This window comes from Sphaerodactylus townsendi, linkage group LG11, assembly GCF_021028975.2.
Source record: "Sphaerodactylus townsendi isolate TG3544 linkage group LG11, MPM_Stown_v2.3, whole genome shotgun sequence".
Lineage (NCBI taxonomy): Eukaryota > Metazoa > Chordata > Lepidosauria > Squamata > Sphaerodactylidae > Sphaerodactylus > Sphaerodactylus townsendi.
This window is the reverse complement of record NC_059435.1, coordinates 35,286,631-35,298,970: the sequence shown is the minus strand read 5'-3', so window position 1 is coordinate 35,298,970 and position 12,340 is coordinate 35,286,631. Positions and strand designations below refer to the sequence as shown.

At 42.8% G+C, this 12,340-nt stretch overlaps 1 protein-coding gene across 1 annotated transcript in view; it reads left to right on the top strand.

The window, feature by feature from the left end:
- The first annotated feature begins 698 nt into the window (after positions 1-698).
- LOC125441150 (ubiquitin-conjugating enzyme E2 E1) overlaps positions 699-12,340 on the top strand; it is a 60,421-nt gene continuing 48,779 nt past the window's right edge. Inside the window, exons 1-3 of the mRNA XM_048511502.1 lie at positions 699-832; positions 2,073-2,251; positions 3,610-3,660. Of these exons, the coding sequence (XP_048367459.1) occupies positions 2,100-2,251; positions 3,610-3,660 (203 nt within the window). The 5' untranslated portion in view covers positions 699-832; positions 2,073-2,099. The remainder of the gene's footprint in view (positions 833-2,072; positions 2,252-3,609; positions 3,661-12,340) is intronic.

The following is a 12,340-nucleotide window of genomic DNA, read 5'->3' as shown; positions in this document are numbered from 1 at the left end:
AGGCAGGTCTTTCTCCAGGGCAGGCAGACCATTAGGGGCTGCACCACCCCCAAAACCTGCGGTGCTTGCACCATCCAGACCTGGGACGGTTGTTTGCTGTCCCGCGGAAGAAAGCACGTGAAAAGGGGGCACCCGTCCACCGGTAGACAATGACACGTGTCTCTCAGTTCCCACCTTTTATGCTCTTAAAAGGCTATGGTGGAAGGGAGGGGAAGGGAGTGGGGAGAAGCAAAAGGGGCAGCGTTTGGGAATCGTAAAGCGCGAGACGAAATGCCACGAGTCCTTCAGATATTACTTCAGAAACTCACTTTGGGAAGAAGCAAAAAGACACGCCCCTCATTTTGGGGGGTGGGTGGGGGGAGACAGGGTGCCCCACAACAGGGGAGTCTTAAAATGTGCAGTCTTTGCACAGCATCTGTCAGTCACCTCCTCAAGGACTACCCTGAGGCATTTCTTTCTCCCTCTTTTCCCTCTCATCACCTACCTAAAAATCATAAGGGCACACTGGAGGTGGGATTTTTTTTTTTGAGGTATGCAATATGTGACCCAAGCAGCCCCCCCCCCCCTTTCTCCTCGTGAATGTGTCTATGGGTACATGTATGTATATATATATATATATATATATCCCTATGCAATGTGTGTGACACGGCGGCTTGCTCCCCTCCCTTGCTTGGCGGGGGTGGGGGGGGGGGGCGGCAGAGGCAGGCAGGGAAGCCATTGCCTGTTTAATAGTTGCTGTTGCAGCACTTCCGCTTCTCTCCCAGCGAGAGAGACACGAGTGGCCAGGCCCAGCCGCACCGAGGAGGAGCAGCAGCCAGACACAAAGGGAGAGGTATGGGGAAGGGGCGCCCCATCGCCACGGCCAGGCACCGCCGGCCCCCCTTCTCCCCTCGGCCCACGAGGGCGCCGAGGGGGGACGGGAAAGGGCAGCCGAGGGGGCTGGAGGGCTTGCTCGGGAAAGGGTGGGGGGACGACCCGGGTTAGCAAAGGAGATCGGGGTGGGGGGAGGTGAGAGGGAATAGGCAGAGAAACCAGGAATCGGGGAGCTCCTGTCTGGGGCTGTCAGGTCTCTCCCTCCCTCCCCCCCTTTCTCCTTTCTCCCTTCTCCCAAGCTAAGATGGGGGAGGACAGCCTTGGCAGGAAGGTGTCTGGATGTGCAGATCTTTTCTCCCTGGATGTTGCCTGAAAGAGAAGGGGAAACATAGTATTGAGGGGGGGGGGTGGCAAACGGGGACCCCCCTCTAAAATAGGGCGGTAAGAAGCCGGGGGCAGGTCTTCCCCTTGGGGACTGGCTGCTCTCAGATTCCACCCCCAAGGGAAGCTTTAATTTTAGTGGGATCCCTCGCTTCTCCACGTCCACAAACGATTCCCGGCAGTTCGTGATCCCTCTTGCCTCCCCCACCCCTAAGTCCCTTTTTCCTTCGCGTTACTTCTTTTCCTTTCCTGGGCACCCCCCCCCCCCCCCATTAGAATTGGCCGATTATGCGCCTTCTGAAAAGTGTTAACCCCCCTTCCCAAAATTTCACTTCCTGTGGTTCCCAGTTTCCCCTCTAATCTCTTTAGGCATCCCCCCCCCCACACACACACACACCCTCCCTCCCCTAATCTTGTCGCACTGATTCTTTTCCACCAGTATTTACTCCTCTTTGGGCTCTGATCCTTTCTCTGCTTTAAGCCCCCCTTTTTTCCGTGTGTCTTGGACACTCTTGGGAATCCGTCTGGAAAGGGGGTCATGGGTCTTGTGTGTAAATGCTGGGGGAAGACGTTTCAGGAATTCATTTAGCCTCCCTAATCATATTTCATCTTTTATTAATTTTTGTGATCTCTGTGCACCTCACCTCCTGCTCTTCTCCCTCTCCCCCGCCCCCCATTTTCAGAGATAGAGCTGGCGCTAAATGTTACTGGGATTTCTTTCTTCTCTTCAGATTCATTTTTTTTTCTTCCAAAGCCCCTAAAGGGAAAACAATCCCTTTCCAAAGAGATAGAGCCAAAACCCCTTTGGCAGTTACGTTCCCTGCCCTCTTGTTAAAAATCTCTATCCTTTCCCATTCCCTGTGGTGTCTCCTCTCCAGGTTTGGGGTGCGTAGTGGGGGGTAGCTATGTCGGATGACGATTCGAGGGCTAGCACCAGCTCTTCCTCATCTTCATCCTCCAACCAACAGACCGAGAAAGAGACAAACACACCTAAGAAGAAGGAAAGTAAAGTCAGCATGAGTAAAAACTCCAAGCTCCTCTCCACCAGTGCCAAGAGGTGAGATTATCTTTAAGTGGAAACTGCATTCTTTGACTAACTTGTGATGTCTTTTCTTTACTTCATCCTTGGTGCACTCCTTTTTCAACATTAGCTTTGCCACCTCTGTCACATATGCGTTATTTTTCCATTCAAGTCTTGCTACAATCCATGTCACCTATATTTATAGCCAGAGAAGTTCAGAGCTTGTTTATCACGTAACCAAGAATATCTCTACTTCTTGCTTTGCTACTGACTTACTGCTTAGCCTTGGGCAAATCACTTCATTTCTTCCTCTGTTTTCCTTTTGGTAGATGATGGCAATATTCAGAGAGCTAGAATGCTGGAAAAATTAATTAAGCTGCTTTCATGTCATCTGATTGTAGATGTGAAAGGTTGATCTTCCCTGGGAAAACATCTTAATTTTTATCTAACTGTGTGCATGTAGGGGTAGTGGAGGTCAAAGGGAGAACTGATATATCATCATCTCTCTCAAAATCTCTTGAATATTACATTTGTTTTTAAACTTGCATAACCTGCATTTCTGCTGCAATCATACATGTGTATTGTGATCACAAATCTTTGCAGTATCTATACTAACCTCATTCTTGTGCACCTTTCCGTGAATTGCTTGTGTGACTGGCACATCAGTATTTTCAGCAAGTTAGCCGACAGGTACTGTGCTCTCCATATCGTTCCCATTGATGTTACTATCATGCAGAAGTAGTGAAAGGGGGTGGAGCTTTTATCAGAATATCCAGCCAGGACAGGGGCTGATTCTGATATTGACTGTTAATGACTTTGTGTCTCCAGTTAAGGAAGGAAAATCAGCGAGAAGGAGTGGCTCACAGCTACTTCTCCAAACGTAGCCTGCCAATAAATTCTTAAGTGATAAAAATCAATGGGAATTTTGTTGCTGATTTCATTGATGCTTGAGTTTCCTTCATTGTGGCTAGCAAGAGAAGATCTGTCCATAGTGTTTTGCCTTAATTCCTATGACAACATTAAAGGGATCAGTCAGAATGTCTATCCCCTCCCCGCCCCAGCAGTCTGTGTGAGAAACTAGTACGTTCTTGTGAATGGTATGTTGGACTTGGAGGATACAGGTGCAAGGATTGGATTTATTTGTTGAACCTGAGCCAGACAGTATCACTTAGCCTCTTGTTCCCCAACTGTGAAGTGAGCATAATAATTGTCAATGTTTTTTAAAAATAAAAATTGATGAGTTTTGAAAATGTTCTCCAGACCTTCTCTCAGAGATAAAAAAGAAATGTTTGAATCGACAACGTTTCTATGGATATTACCTATGGAAACGTACACTGTGTTTACCCTGAGAATTCATGAAATTCCTTACCTTCACTGTTGATTTATTGCTGTAGGATTCAAAAGGAGTTGGCTGACATCACCTTAGATCCACCTCCCAACTGCAGGTATGTTAATGCTGTACCTATTCTCAGAGCTGAATTGTGTGTTTGCATAAACATGTGGTTTCCACTGCCCTATATCTCCTCCTGTGTCTTGCTGATAATATTTAGTTAAAGAAGGCATGTGATGTGATGTCCTAGCGCCAAGTGTTTCTTCACTGCTTGGAAGTGGTTGCTGCTTGTGGGGGAGTCCCTAGTGAAGTGATGGCGAACCTTTTTGAGACCGAGTGCCCAAATTGCAACCCAAAACCCACTTATTTATTGCAAAGGGTCAACATGGCAATTTAACCTGAATTCTGAGGTTTTAGTTTAGAAAAAATGGTTGGCTCAGAGGCACACGTTACTCGGGAGTAAGCTTGGTGAAGCAACCATGCAACACTTCAAATGGGTGAATCACGACCATTGCCAGCAACCGAGCTTACTCCCAGGTAAAGGATCGTGACCAGGCTAGCCTAGATGTGTGTGTGTGTGTGTGGGGGGGGGTGATTTTCCGCCACGTGTGCCCACAGAAAGGGCTCTGAGTGCCACCTCTGGCACCTGTGCCATAGGTTTGCCATCACTGCCCTAGTGCAATGAAGCTCTGTTTTGGGTCACCTTTAACTCGATTCTACCAGCACAGTGCAGGAGTGGACAGGGGCCACAACTTTATAGAAAACTAAGAATGGCTGTTGATTCATTGAATGTTTTGAAATGTCCTTTGGTTTTGAAATATCCTTTGGTCCTTTTGAAATGTCCTTTGGTTTTTAGTCAAGCAAAGGAATGACTGCACAGGATAGTTGGTGAATATTTGAATGATTTAAACACTTTCTGTGTATCACGATGTGAATAGTCTGCTTGATTTTGCTAATTAGTTATCATTTTAAAAGAATTGTCCTAGGGGTTGACTGTGTTGTATGTTATCACGCTTGCCTGCGTGTGTACTTCTGTTCCTGGCTGGTCATGTAGAGCATTGAAACTGCATCTTCCTGTCATGTTTTCTCTTGTTGTGATCACTGTTTGCACCACTCTTATTTCTTACATCCAAGTTTGGAAGGAAACTCAAAAGAACTGTTTCATTTGTGTTGGTGTTTTTGTATTAAGCAATACTGCACGTTGAAGGATCTGAACTTTGTGAAAAGCACATCTTGGAAGATGCTGTTGCGTTTTTAACAAAATGGGTGTTCGAGCTGGATCTTAAGTGATCTGAACACTTTATGAAAGTACTTGCTAAGCTTTTCCTCCTTAGGGTCCCTCTTACCTTGTGTAGAATAGAAGCCTGCTCAGGTACCTTGGTTGTTCCTATTAGTTAAACAGGAAGGGATCGTTTCCAACATATTATCAGCACTTGAGCTGCTATTTCCAGAGAGATCCTTATATCTCTCTGCTGCTAGTACCAGTTTTGAAATCAGTTGCTATTAATGTTGGTAGTAATGAAAATGAAATTCAGTCTTTAAAACCATTTAGAGAAGACTACATCACCTCTGCTCCCAGTGTGTGCCTTTTTCTTTTAAACAGAACAGCACACACATATTCAGAGCTACATTTTCCTTTTTTAAAAAAATCAGTTTTTATGCGGAGAAGATAGAACAGGAATGGTCTGAGCTTGATCAAGCGTCCCTCTGTTTATTTAATAGGATCAGCTAAAGACCTTTTCCCTTCTATTAGTTAAAGTCCCCATTGCAAAGGATCAGTAAATTATTGGTGACTGATGCCTGCATGAAAGAGAAGAAACAACTCACATGAATGTATTAAGGTTTAAAAATTTTTAGTAGATAGTTTGATAAGAGAGACAAGGATATGCCTGACAAATGGTTTTGTCATGTTACTAGGAGTTCATACAGCTTTAATTGATAGTGGCTACAAATTCATTGTATGGGCTGTAAATCGCAGCATTGCATTGTTCTTAATGATTCCCCCTCCCCCCAAACTGGATCGATGTGGACGTCCAAGTCATACTAATAGTCTTAGAACAGTTCTCTTTCTCTCTAAACAGCTTGTATATAAAACTTGGTGTCTTCTAGGGCTACCCTAGCAAATTACTTTGTCCGAATATAACGGACCGTAGATGTGGTTTCTTGTTTCACTAGTACAGTCCACTGGGGAATCATAAACTTCAGGACACATGCATAGATGTTTGCTTTGCTTAAGCTTTTTGAAGGGTGGAAATTGGTTCACACTACAGGCATTTTAAACAAACCAGTGATCAGAAGAATTTTGCAGTTTGGAGGATATGAGTGAATAGAAGTATTTTGAAGCTTATTTCCCCCAGTGGATACTGTTGAACTTGAGACAGGTATTCTAACTTTGATTTGTATCCATGATAGTTGGAGTGTGGAGGGAAAGAAAGAATGAATCTAGAGGTTTCTGATTGAAAGATTGCAAGAGTAATTGCAGAACTTCTATATTTATGAACTGAACTACAAAAGGGCATTTCAAAACATGCCTCTTTCCCCTGTCTTAATTTTGTGAACACCTGTTAATTATGTTCTAAGAGCTAAGCTGCAAGATACTGCTGAAAGTGCTTTTTCATGTATACTTGCTAAGAGCACTATTGAGTCTTTGTGCAGTTTTGCTTATTCACATGCAGAAGGGAATTTATAGCAAGGAAACAGGATGACAGTGATTTAAAAAAAAATAAAAAGAGTTAATTAATAAAATGTAGATATTTCTTGAAAATAGCCGATGCAGCAAATATGTAGAAAAAAAGATTTAAACATCACTTGTGAAAATGGCTTGTGTTTTGCTATCACCCATTGTAGTCAGTGGATGCCAAACCTGGTGAAGGACAGTACCTATTAAAAATTGACCATGTATGGGCCATTGGCCTATGGAATAAATTTATTTCTAGCTTGCAGGGACTCATGCTGCTCTCATTCAGGGATAGGGAAGATTTTTTGACCCAGATGTAAGCATGAGGCATAGCTTGCCTTCCTCTGTCTCAAAGCTTTGTGAAGCCTGATCTTTGCCGATGTTGGTGGCAAAGGATTCCAGTGTCACTGCCCCTTGATTCTTATGTTGTGGAATCCACATTTCCAGGGGGAAAGCACAAACTCCTTTGTGACTGTGATTGCCTGTCCTTTGGAAGACAGAATGGAGTGCCATTTCACCCCAGCACTGTTGGTACAACACAGAATCTGCGTGCTTCAAATATTATCAGTGACAGCGGCCAGCACGTCTAATTTTTTTCACACACTTTTAAACCCCCCTAAGAGTTTTCTCCAATAGACCCTTTAAAGTGTGCTGTGGCCCCATATGGTCTTGCTCCTTCCCTTTCTGTTTGATCTGCTTTGCCTCCAGGCCAAGGTTGAGCTCTGCCAGTGAACCATCTGCCTGTGTTTTGTCTTGGTTCTGCTTGGAAAAACATGGACTTTTGTTTGTGTTGACTTAAGGAGTCTCACTACAAAATCATCCTGTCCTAGATGGCTTTCACAAGTGACGCTAAGAATGCCTTGCTGTATCCGCGAACACAGTTAATGTGGGAAACAATCATTATTTATTCAGATAATGATTTTGTTTAGAGTTGGAGCTATTCAGTACAAAGGATCCAATAGATGTGCATTGTCCTGTTGCTTCTGTGAGCGGACATAGGTTTCAAAATGCACTTTGTCAATTACTGTCTTTACGGGAGATGAGAATTATGTCAAGGTGTCTGCAACAAAGGGGGAAAAGAATAATATTTTATTTATGTATTTAAAACATTTCTGTGCGGCCTTTCCATCCAGTCAGGGTTCATAAGGTGGCAAAAATTAAAACATTAAAACCAGGGGTGTCCAATTCTACCCCTCCAGATGTTCATGGATTGCAATTCCAGTTAGCTCCTGCCAGCATGGCCAATGACCATGCTGGCAGGAGCTGATGGGAATCATAGTCTGTGAACATTTGGAGGGCCAGAGTTGGACACCCCTGATTTAAACAATAAACTTAAAATGATGAAATTCAATTAAAAACGCATAAACACACAGCACTGAAAGTAAGGTCAATAACTGTTTTAGAGGTATGCCAGATGAAATAAAAAGATCTTAACCTGCTGATGAAAGACACTGATCAAAAGAACAGACAAATCTTCTTGAGGAAGGAGTTCCAAAGTTTTGGTGCCGTGATGGAGAAGAGCCTTTCTCGCTTGCTACCTGTCTAGCCTGAGATGGCAGGGGCAGCTGAAGCAGGGTCCTGAGATGACTGCAGTGGGTGGATAGGTTCTTATGGGAGAAGGTGGTCCAGCGTGGTGTAGTGGTTGAGAGCAGCAGACTCTAATCTGGAAAGCCAGGACTGACTCCCCACTCCTATTCATGAGCGGCTGACTCTAATCTGGTGAGCAGGGTTTGTTTCCCCACTCCTGCACATGAAGCCTGCTGGGTAGCCTTGGGCTAGTCACAGTTCGTACAGGACTCTTTCAGTTGCACCTACCTGACAAGGTGTCTAATGTGGGGAGAGGAAGGGAAAGGAGTTTGTAAGCCACTTTGAGACTCCTTACAGTTGAGAAAAGTGGGGTATAAATCTAACCTTCTTCTTCTTCTTCTTCTTAAGGTATGTTGATTCCAGGCTGAACAGTGTAGAAACTAGAAACCAGTCTAGATGGAACAAGATTGATGTGACCCTTATGACCCCTCCAGTCAACACCATGGTTGCAGCTTTTTGTACCAGTTGTTGTTTCTGGACAATCTTTAAGGGCAGCCCCAAGTAAAGCTCATTGCAGTAATCTAATCTAGATGTTGCCAGGGCATGCACCACAGTGGCAAGATCTTGTCCACCTAGGAGGAACCTCAGCTGGTTCATCTGCCAAAGCTGGTGGAAGGCACACCTGGCCATCTCTGCCACCAGTTTCTCTGATAGGAGGCCGGGTCCAGGAGCACTCCTCTTTGAGAAGAGTGCAGCCTCATCCAGAACAGGATCTTCCTCCCCCCAACCAGTTGTACCTTCGTTTGGTTGGGATTAAGTTTCAGCATATTAGCCTTCATCCACTCCAAAACTGCCTCTTGGCAGTTGAACAAGTGTAATGCAGGTCAGTATGATATCATTGCGCAAATGCCGGGATCTTTCAGAAATGTTTCAATGCTTTTGTGAGTGGCTGTTAGTTGTAAGATGTTGCTTACACCTATACTGAACCAAAAGAAGAATCCAAAAAGCCGCAAGCACAATCCATGTCATAATTTTATTAGAGCCAGCCTAGCCTCAATCCTTGTTTGTTTGTTTCAGATTTTGTGTATATGTTTGATGTTACAGAAGCAGCGGGCAACTTGGTGTTAAAATAGTGTTTCTGCTTTTGGTTGCTTTTTCACCTTGTTTGTGCATTGTGATCGCCTTCCTTCCCTCTGCTCTGTCACGATAAGGATCAAACTGGTTTTTGTAGCATCCCCCTACGTTCACATGGCAATACTTTTCAGGGGATCAGGTTTCACCAGTCTTGTTTTATGGTCTGGGATTGAATCTTGCCTTGAAATGCTCCAGATGTTGACAGAAAGTGCTTTTCTTTGTTGACCCGGTGCACTTTGGGACTGGGAACTGAAGTCTAGAAATCGCCCTGACAGCGCAGACTTGTATGCATAATGATTAAAGTACAGCAGACTGAACATGCAACAAATGTGCATGAAAAAGAAAAGCGGACTTCTGAGTAGCAAGCAATAACTCTGCTCAAGTTTGCATGAAACTAGGGAAACGAGAGAGCAAATTATTTTTCAATGGATAAAATTTTTGGTCTGCTACTATTAATAGGAGCATTTCTTTAACATTTTATGTGCAATATTATGATCTTTTAAATGTCATTTTCCTGGCTGCTACGGAGGGATTTCTGTGTCTGTTGCGCATTTTGATTGCTGACTTGATGCTGGCAAAAGAGTTGCTATGGAAGAATGGGCTACATTTCTGTTTAGGAAATTACTTTAGCTATGGCAATTGTAACAAGAGGGTTAAGTGCCCGTTTTGATTTTGGATTAAATATGTGGAACACAGGGTGTTAATGTTTAAAAGGGAATTATATTGCGTCATAAGTGGATCATATTGACTGATAAATGGAACGATCTGTTGGACTCCTAATAGATCTGTTTTTTATGATCTTGAAAGTTATTTCTAGTGTTTGCACATATTTATCCAGGTTAGGCAAACATTTTTTTAAAAAAATGTGACTATGAGAGCTTACAAAATAATGACTTTCATAAGCCTTAGGAGAAAACCTCAGTTCAAAAGGCTGCATCCTGGGACCGAGAGAAATTGGTTCCTCAAACCGATTATCTGAGGTTTTGCCTCATTAATTTAAGCATGGATGTTTAAAGCTGGGCTGAGGTTTGGTAGGAGCAGTATCAAAAACTGTGATCTAGGTGTTGTTTTTAGCAAAAATGAATAGGAGCAGCATTTGGATTTCAAAGCCTCCAGCTGTGTTCAAACCTCACACCTAAGCACAGATAAGAAGAGAATTAAAGCTGGCATATTGCTGGACTTGTGCACATGCTTTGCTCATCCCCCTTCCTTCTTAAGCAGAATTAAAAATTAACTCTGGTTACCGGTGAGGTAGGAATGCAGGGATGTGTGTTAACTGAAGTAGTTGCCCCATCCCACAACATCTGGAATTCTAAACCAAACTGTGACTAACTTGCAATACAGGTAACCAAGGTCAGCTTTTAATTTGAATTTTCCATGCAGAAAGGGATGGGGGAAGAGCAAGGTGTTTAAATGGGCAGTGAACCAGATTTATGCACAGTTTTTGTTAACCAGGGTTAAGAAGAAAAGAAGAGGTGTTTGGATTTATCCTCCACTTTTCTCAACCATAAGGAGTTTTAAAGCAGCTTGAAATTGCCTTCACGTCCTCTCCCCCAACAGGCACCTTGTAAAGGAGGTGGGACTGAGATGGTTCTGAGAGAACTGTGACTAGCCCAAGGTCCCCCAGCAGGCTTCATGTGCAGGAGTGGGGAAACAATCCTGGTTCGCCAGATTAGAGTCCGCTGCTCATGTGGAGGAGTAGAGAATCAAATCTGGTTTTCTAGATGAGAGTCTGCTACTCTGAACCAGTACACTACACTGGCTCTCTTGACATCATCTTTGAGCATGCATGTATTTGGGAGTAAATGCGACTAGCGTAATACCTCTTCGTTACTTTCCAAAATCCTACAAAATTTTCCACATTCAAAAAAGTTAAGGAAATGTTAATATAACTTTTGAACTAATATATAATACCTCCTGGTGGAAACGAATAGATTCTTTTCAACCATAATTTGTAGGGATGGAAGTAAGGAATTGCTCTCAAAGTTCTGCTGCAAGGAATTCTGGGTGCATGTCCCTTCAGCCTCCACCTGCACCTACTTCATCTGACTCAGGCAATTTTACTGAACTCTTCTTCCAAATTTTGAGTAACACATGCCCTTAGAGACTTCTTTAAATGCTTATACACGTATAGCCCTCTTGAAATCCCTGGCACTATATGTATGGCATATTTGGTTTGTTTGTTTTTGTTTTTTAAAAACCCCAATATTTAAAAGTATAATACCTGTTTTTATATTGCTGGACATCATGTATTCCTGAAGTACCTATTGCTTGAGCAAATGTCGTAAATGGCTCTGTTTTCTAACTTTTGCATAATGCAAGAATATTCTGCAGCTGCTGAACAAAGATGAGTTCTGGCTTTTCTTCTCTTTGTTTGTAGGCTTGAAAGAGAAATGTATGAATATAAAGTTCATTTTGCTTGTGTATGCTTTCTGTTTTTGTCAGTTCAGTGCTGACGTGATAATACTGTATTAACATGTATTAATTGAAAATTCTTACATAATTGGAACTACAAATACTTCACCTTCTGTTGTTAAGGAGTGATTTGTATGAAGATGCTGTTAGTTTTAGTTGGTCAGAAGGCCTGACATGTAAGTTGTTTGAGTCTTCAATCACCTCCTTTTAAAAAATCAAAATGAACGATGATTAGAAGATCTTAGGGTTGTTTGTTCGTTTGGTGTAGGACAACTGCTAAATCTTGTGGAGAGAAACATTTGAAACTATCAGTTATATTCCCTGAAGGAAGGTTTGTACGTGGAATTCTTTTTCTTCCCTGTAGTGCCATCACAACTGATGTTTGAAATCCTCGCTTTTAATTTATTAATTAATTCTGTGCTTTCAGGTTTAATTACGGTGTCCAGTTTGTTAAATGAGTTCCTAGAAGTCTGCTATTGTGTTTCCCATCTCAGAGTTGGGAAGAACCTTCATGGGCGTATTGGCGTTGCCAAAACCTCTTACTTTTAATGTTTTTTGTCTCATTTTGCTCTTGCGTATGATTCAAGGGGGGAAAGCTATTTTCTTTTGAAAATAATATGTGAAGTAATGTGAGACTTCAGATGTTGTCAGCAGTCTGTCTTGGAACCAGATAGATCTTGGTAATTTCTAACTTTACCTAGCAAAGCCTTTGAGCAATAAGACAAGAATAGGTTTTTAATTCAGCTCAGATTATACTTGGAAATTCATTGGAGTATGCATACTGTAGATCTGTTTGTGGGATGTGCAATTAATAGAGCCCAAAACATAATTGTTGCCTTAAAAAACACTGTTTTACAGTAGTTTATTTCAAAATGGTTAGTACTACAGGGTTAAGCAATATAGAGTTGCTGCATGGTTGGGAATTAGGGTGGGAAATAGGAAAGCCTTGTCAGGCTGCATCTAGTTTGTGGGCCACAATTGCTTACCACCCTCCCCAGTCCAGGAATATTTGTGCAAGTCCTTGCATATATCAACTGTGAAA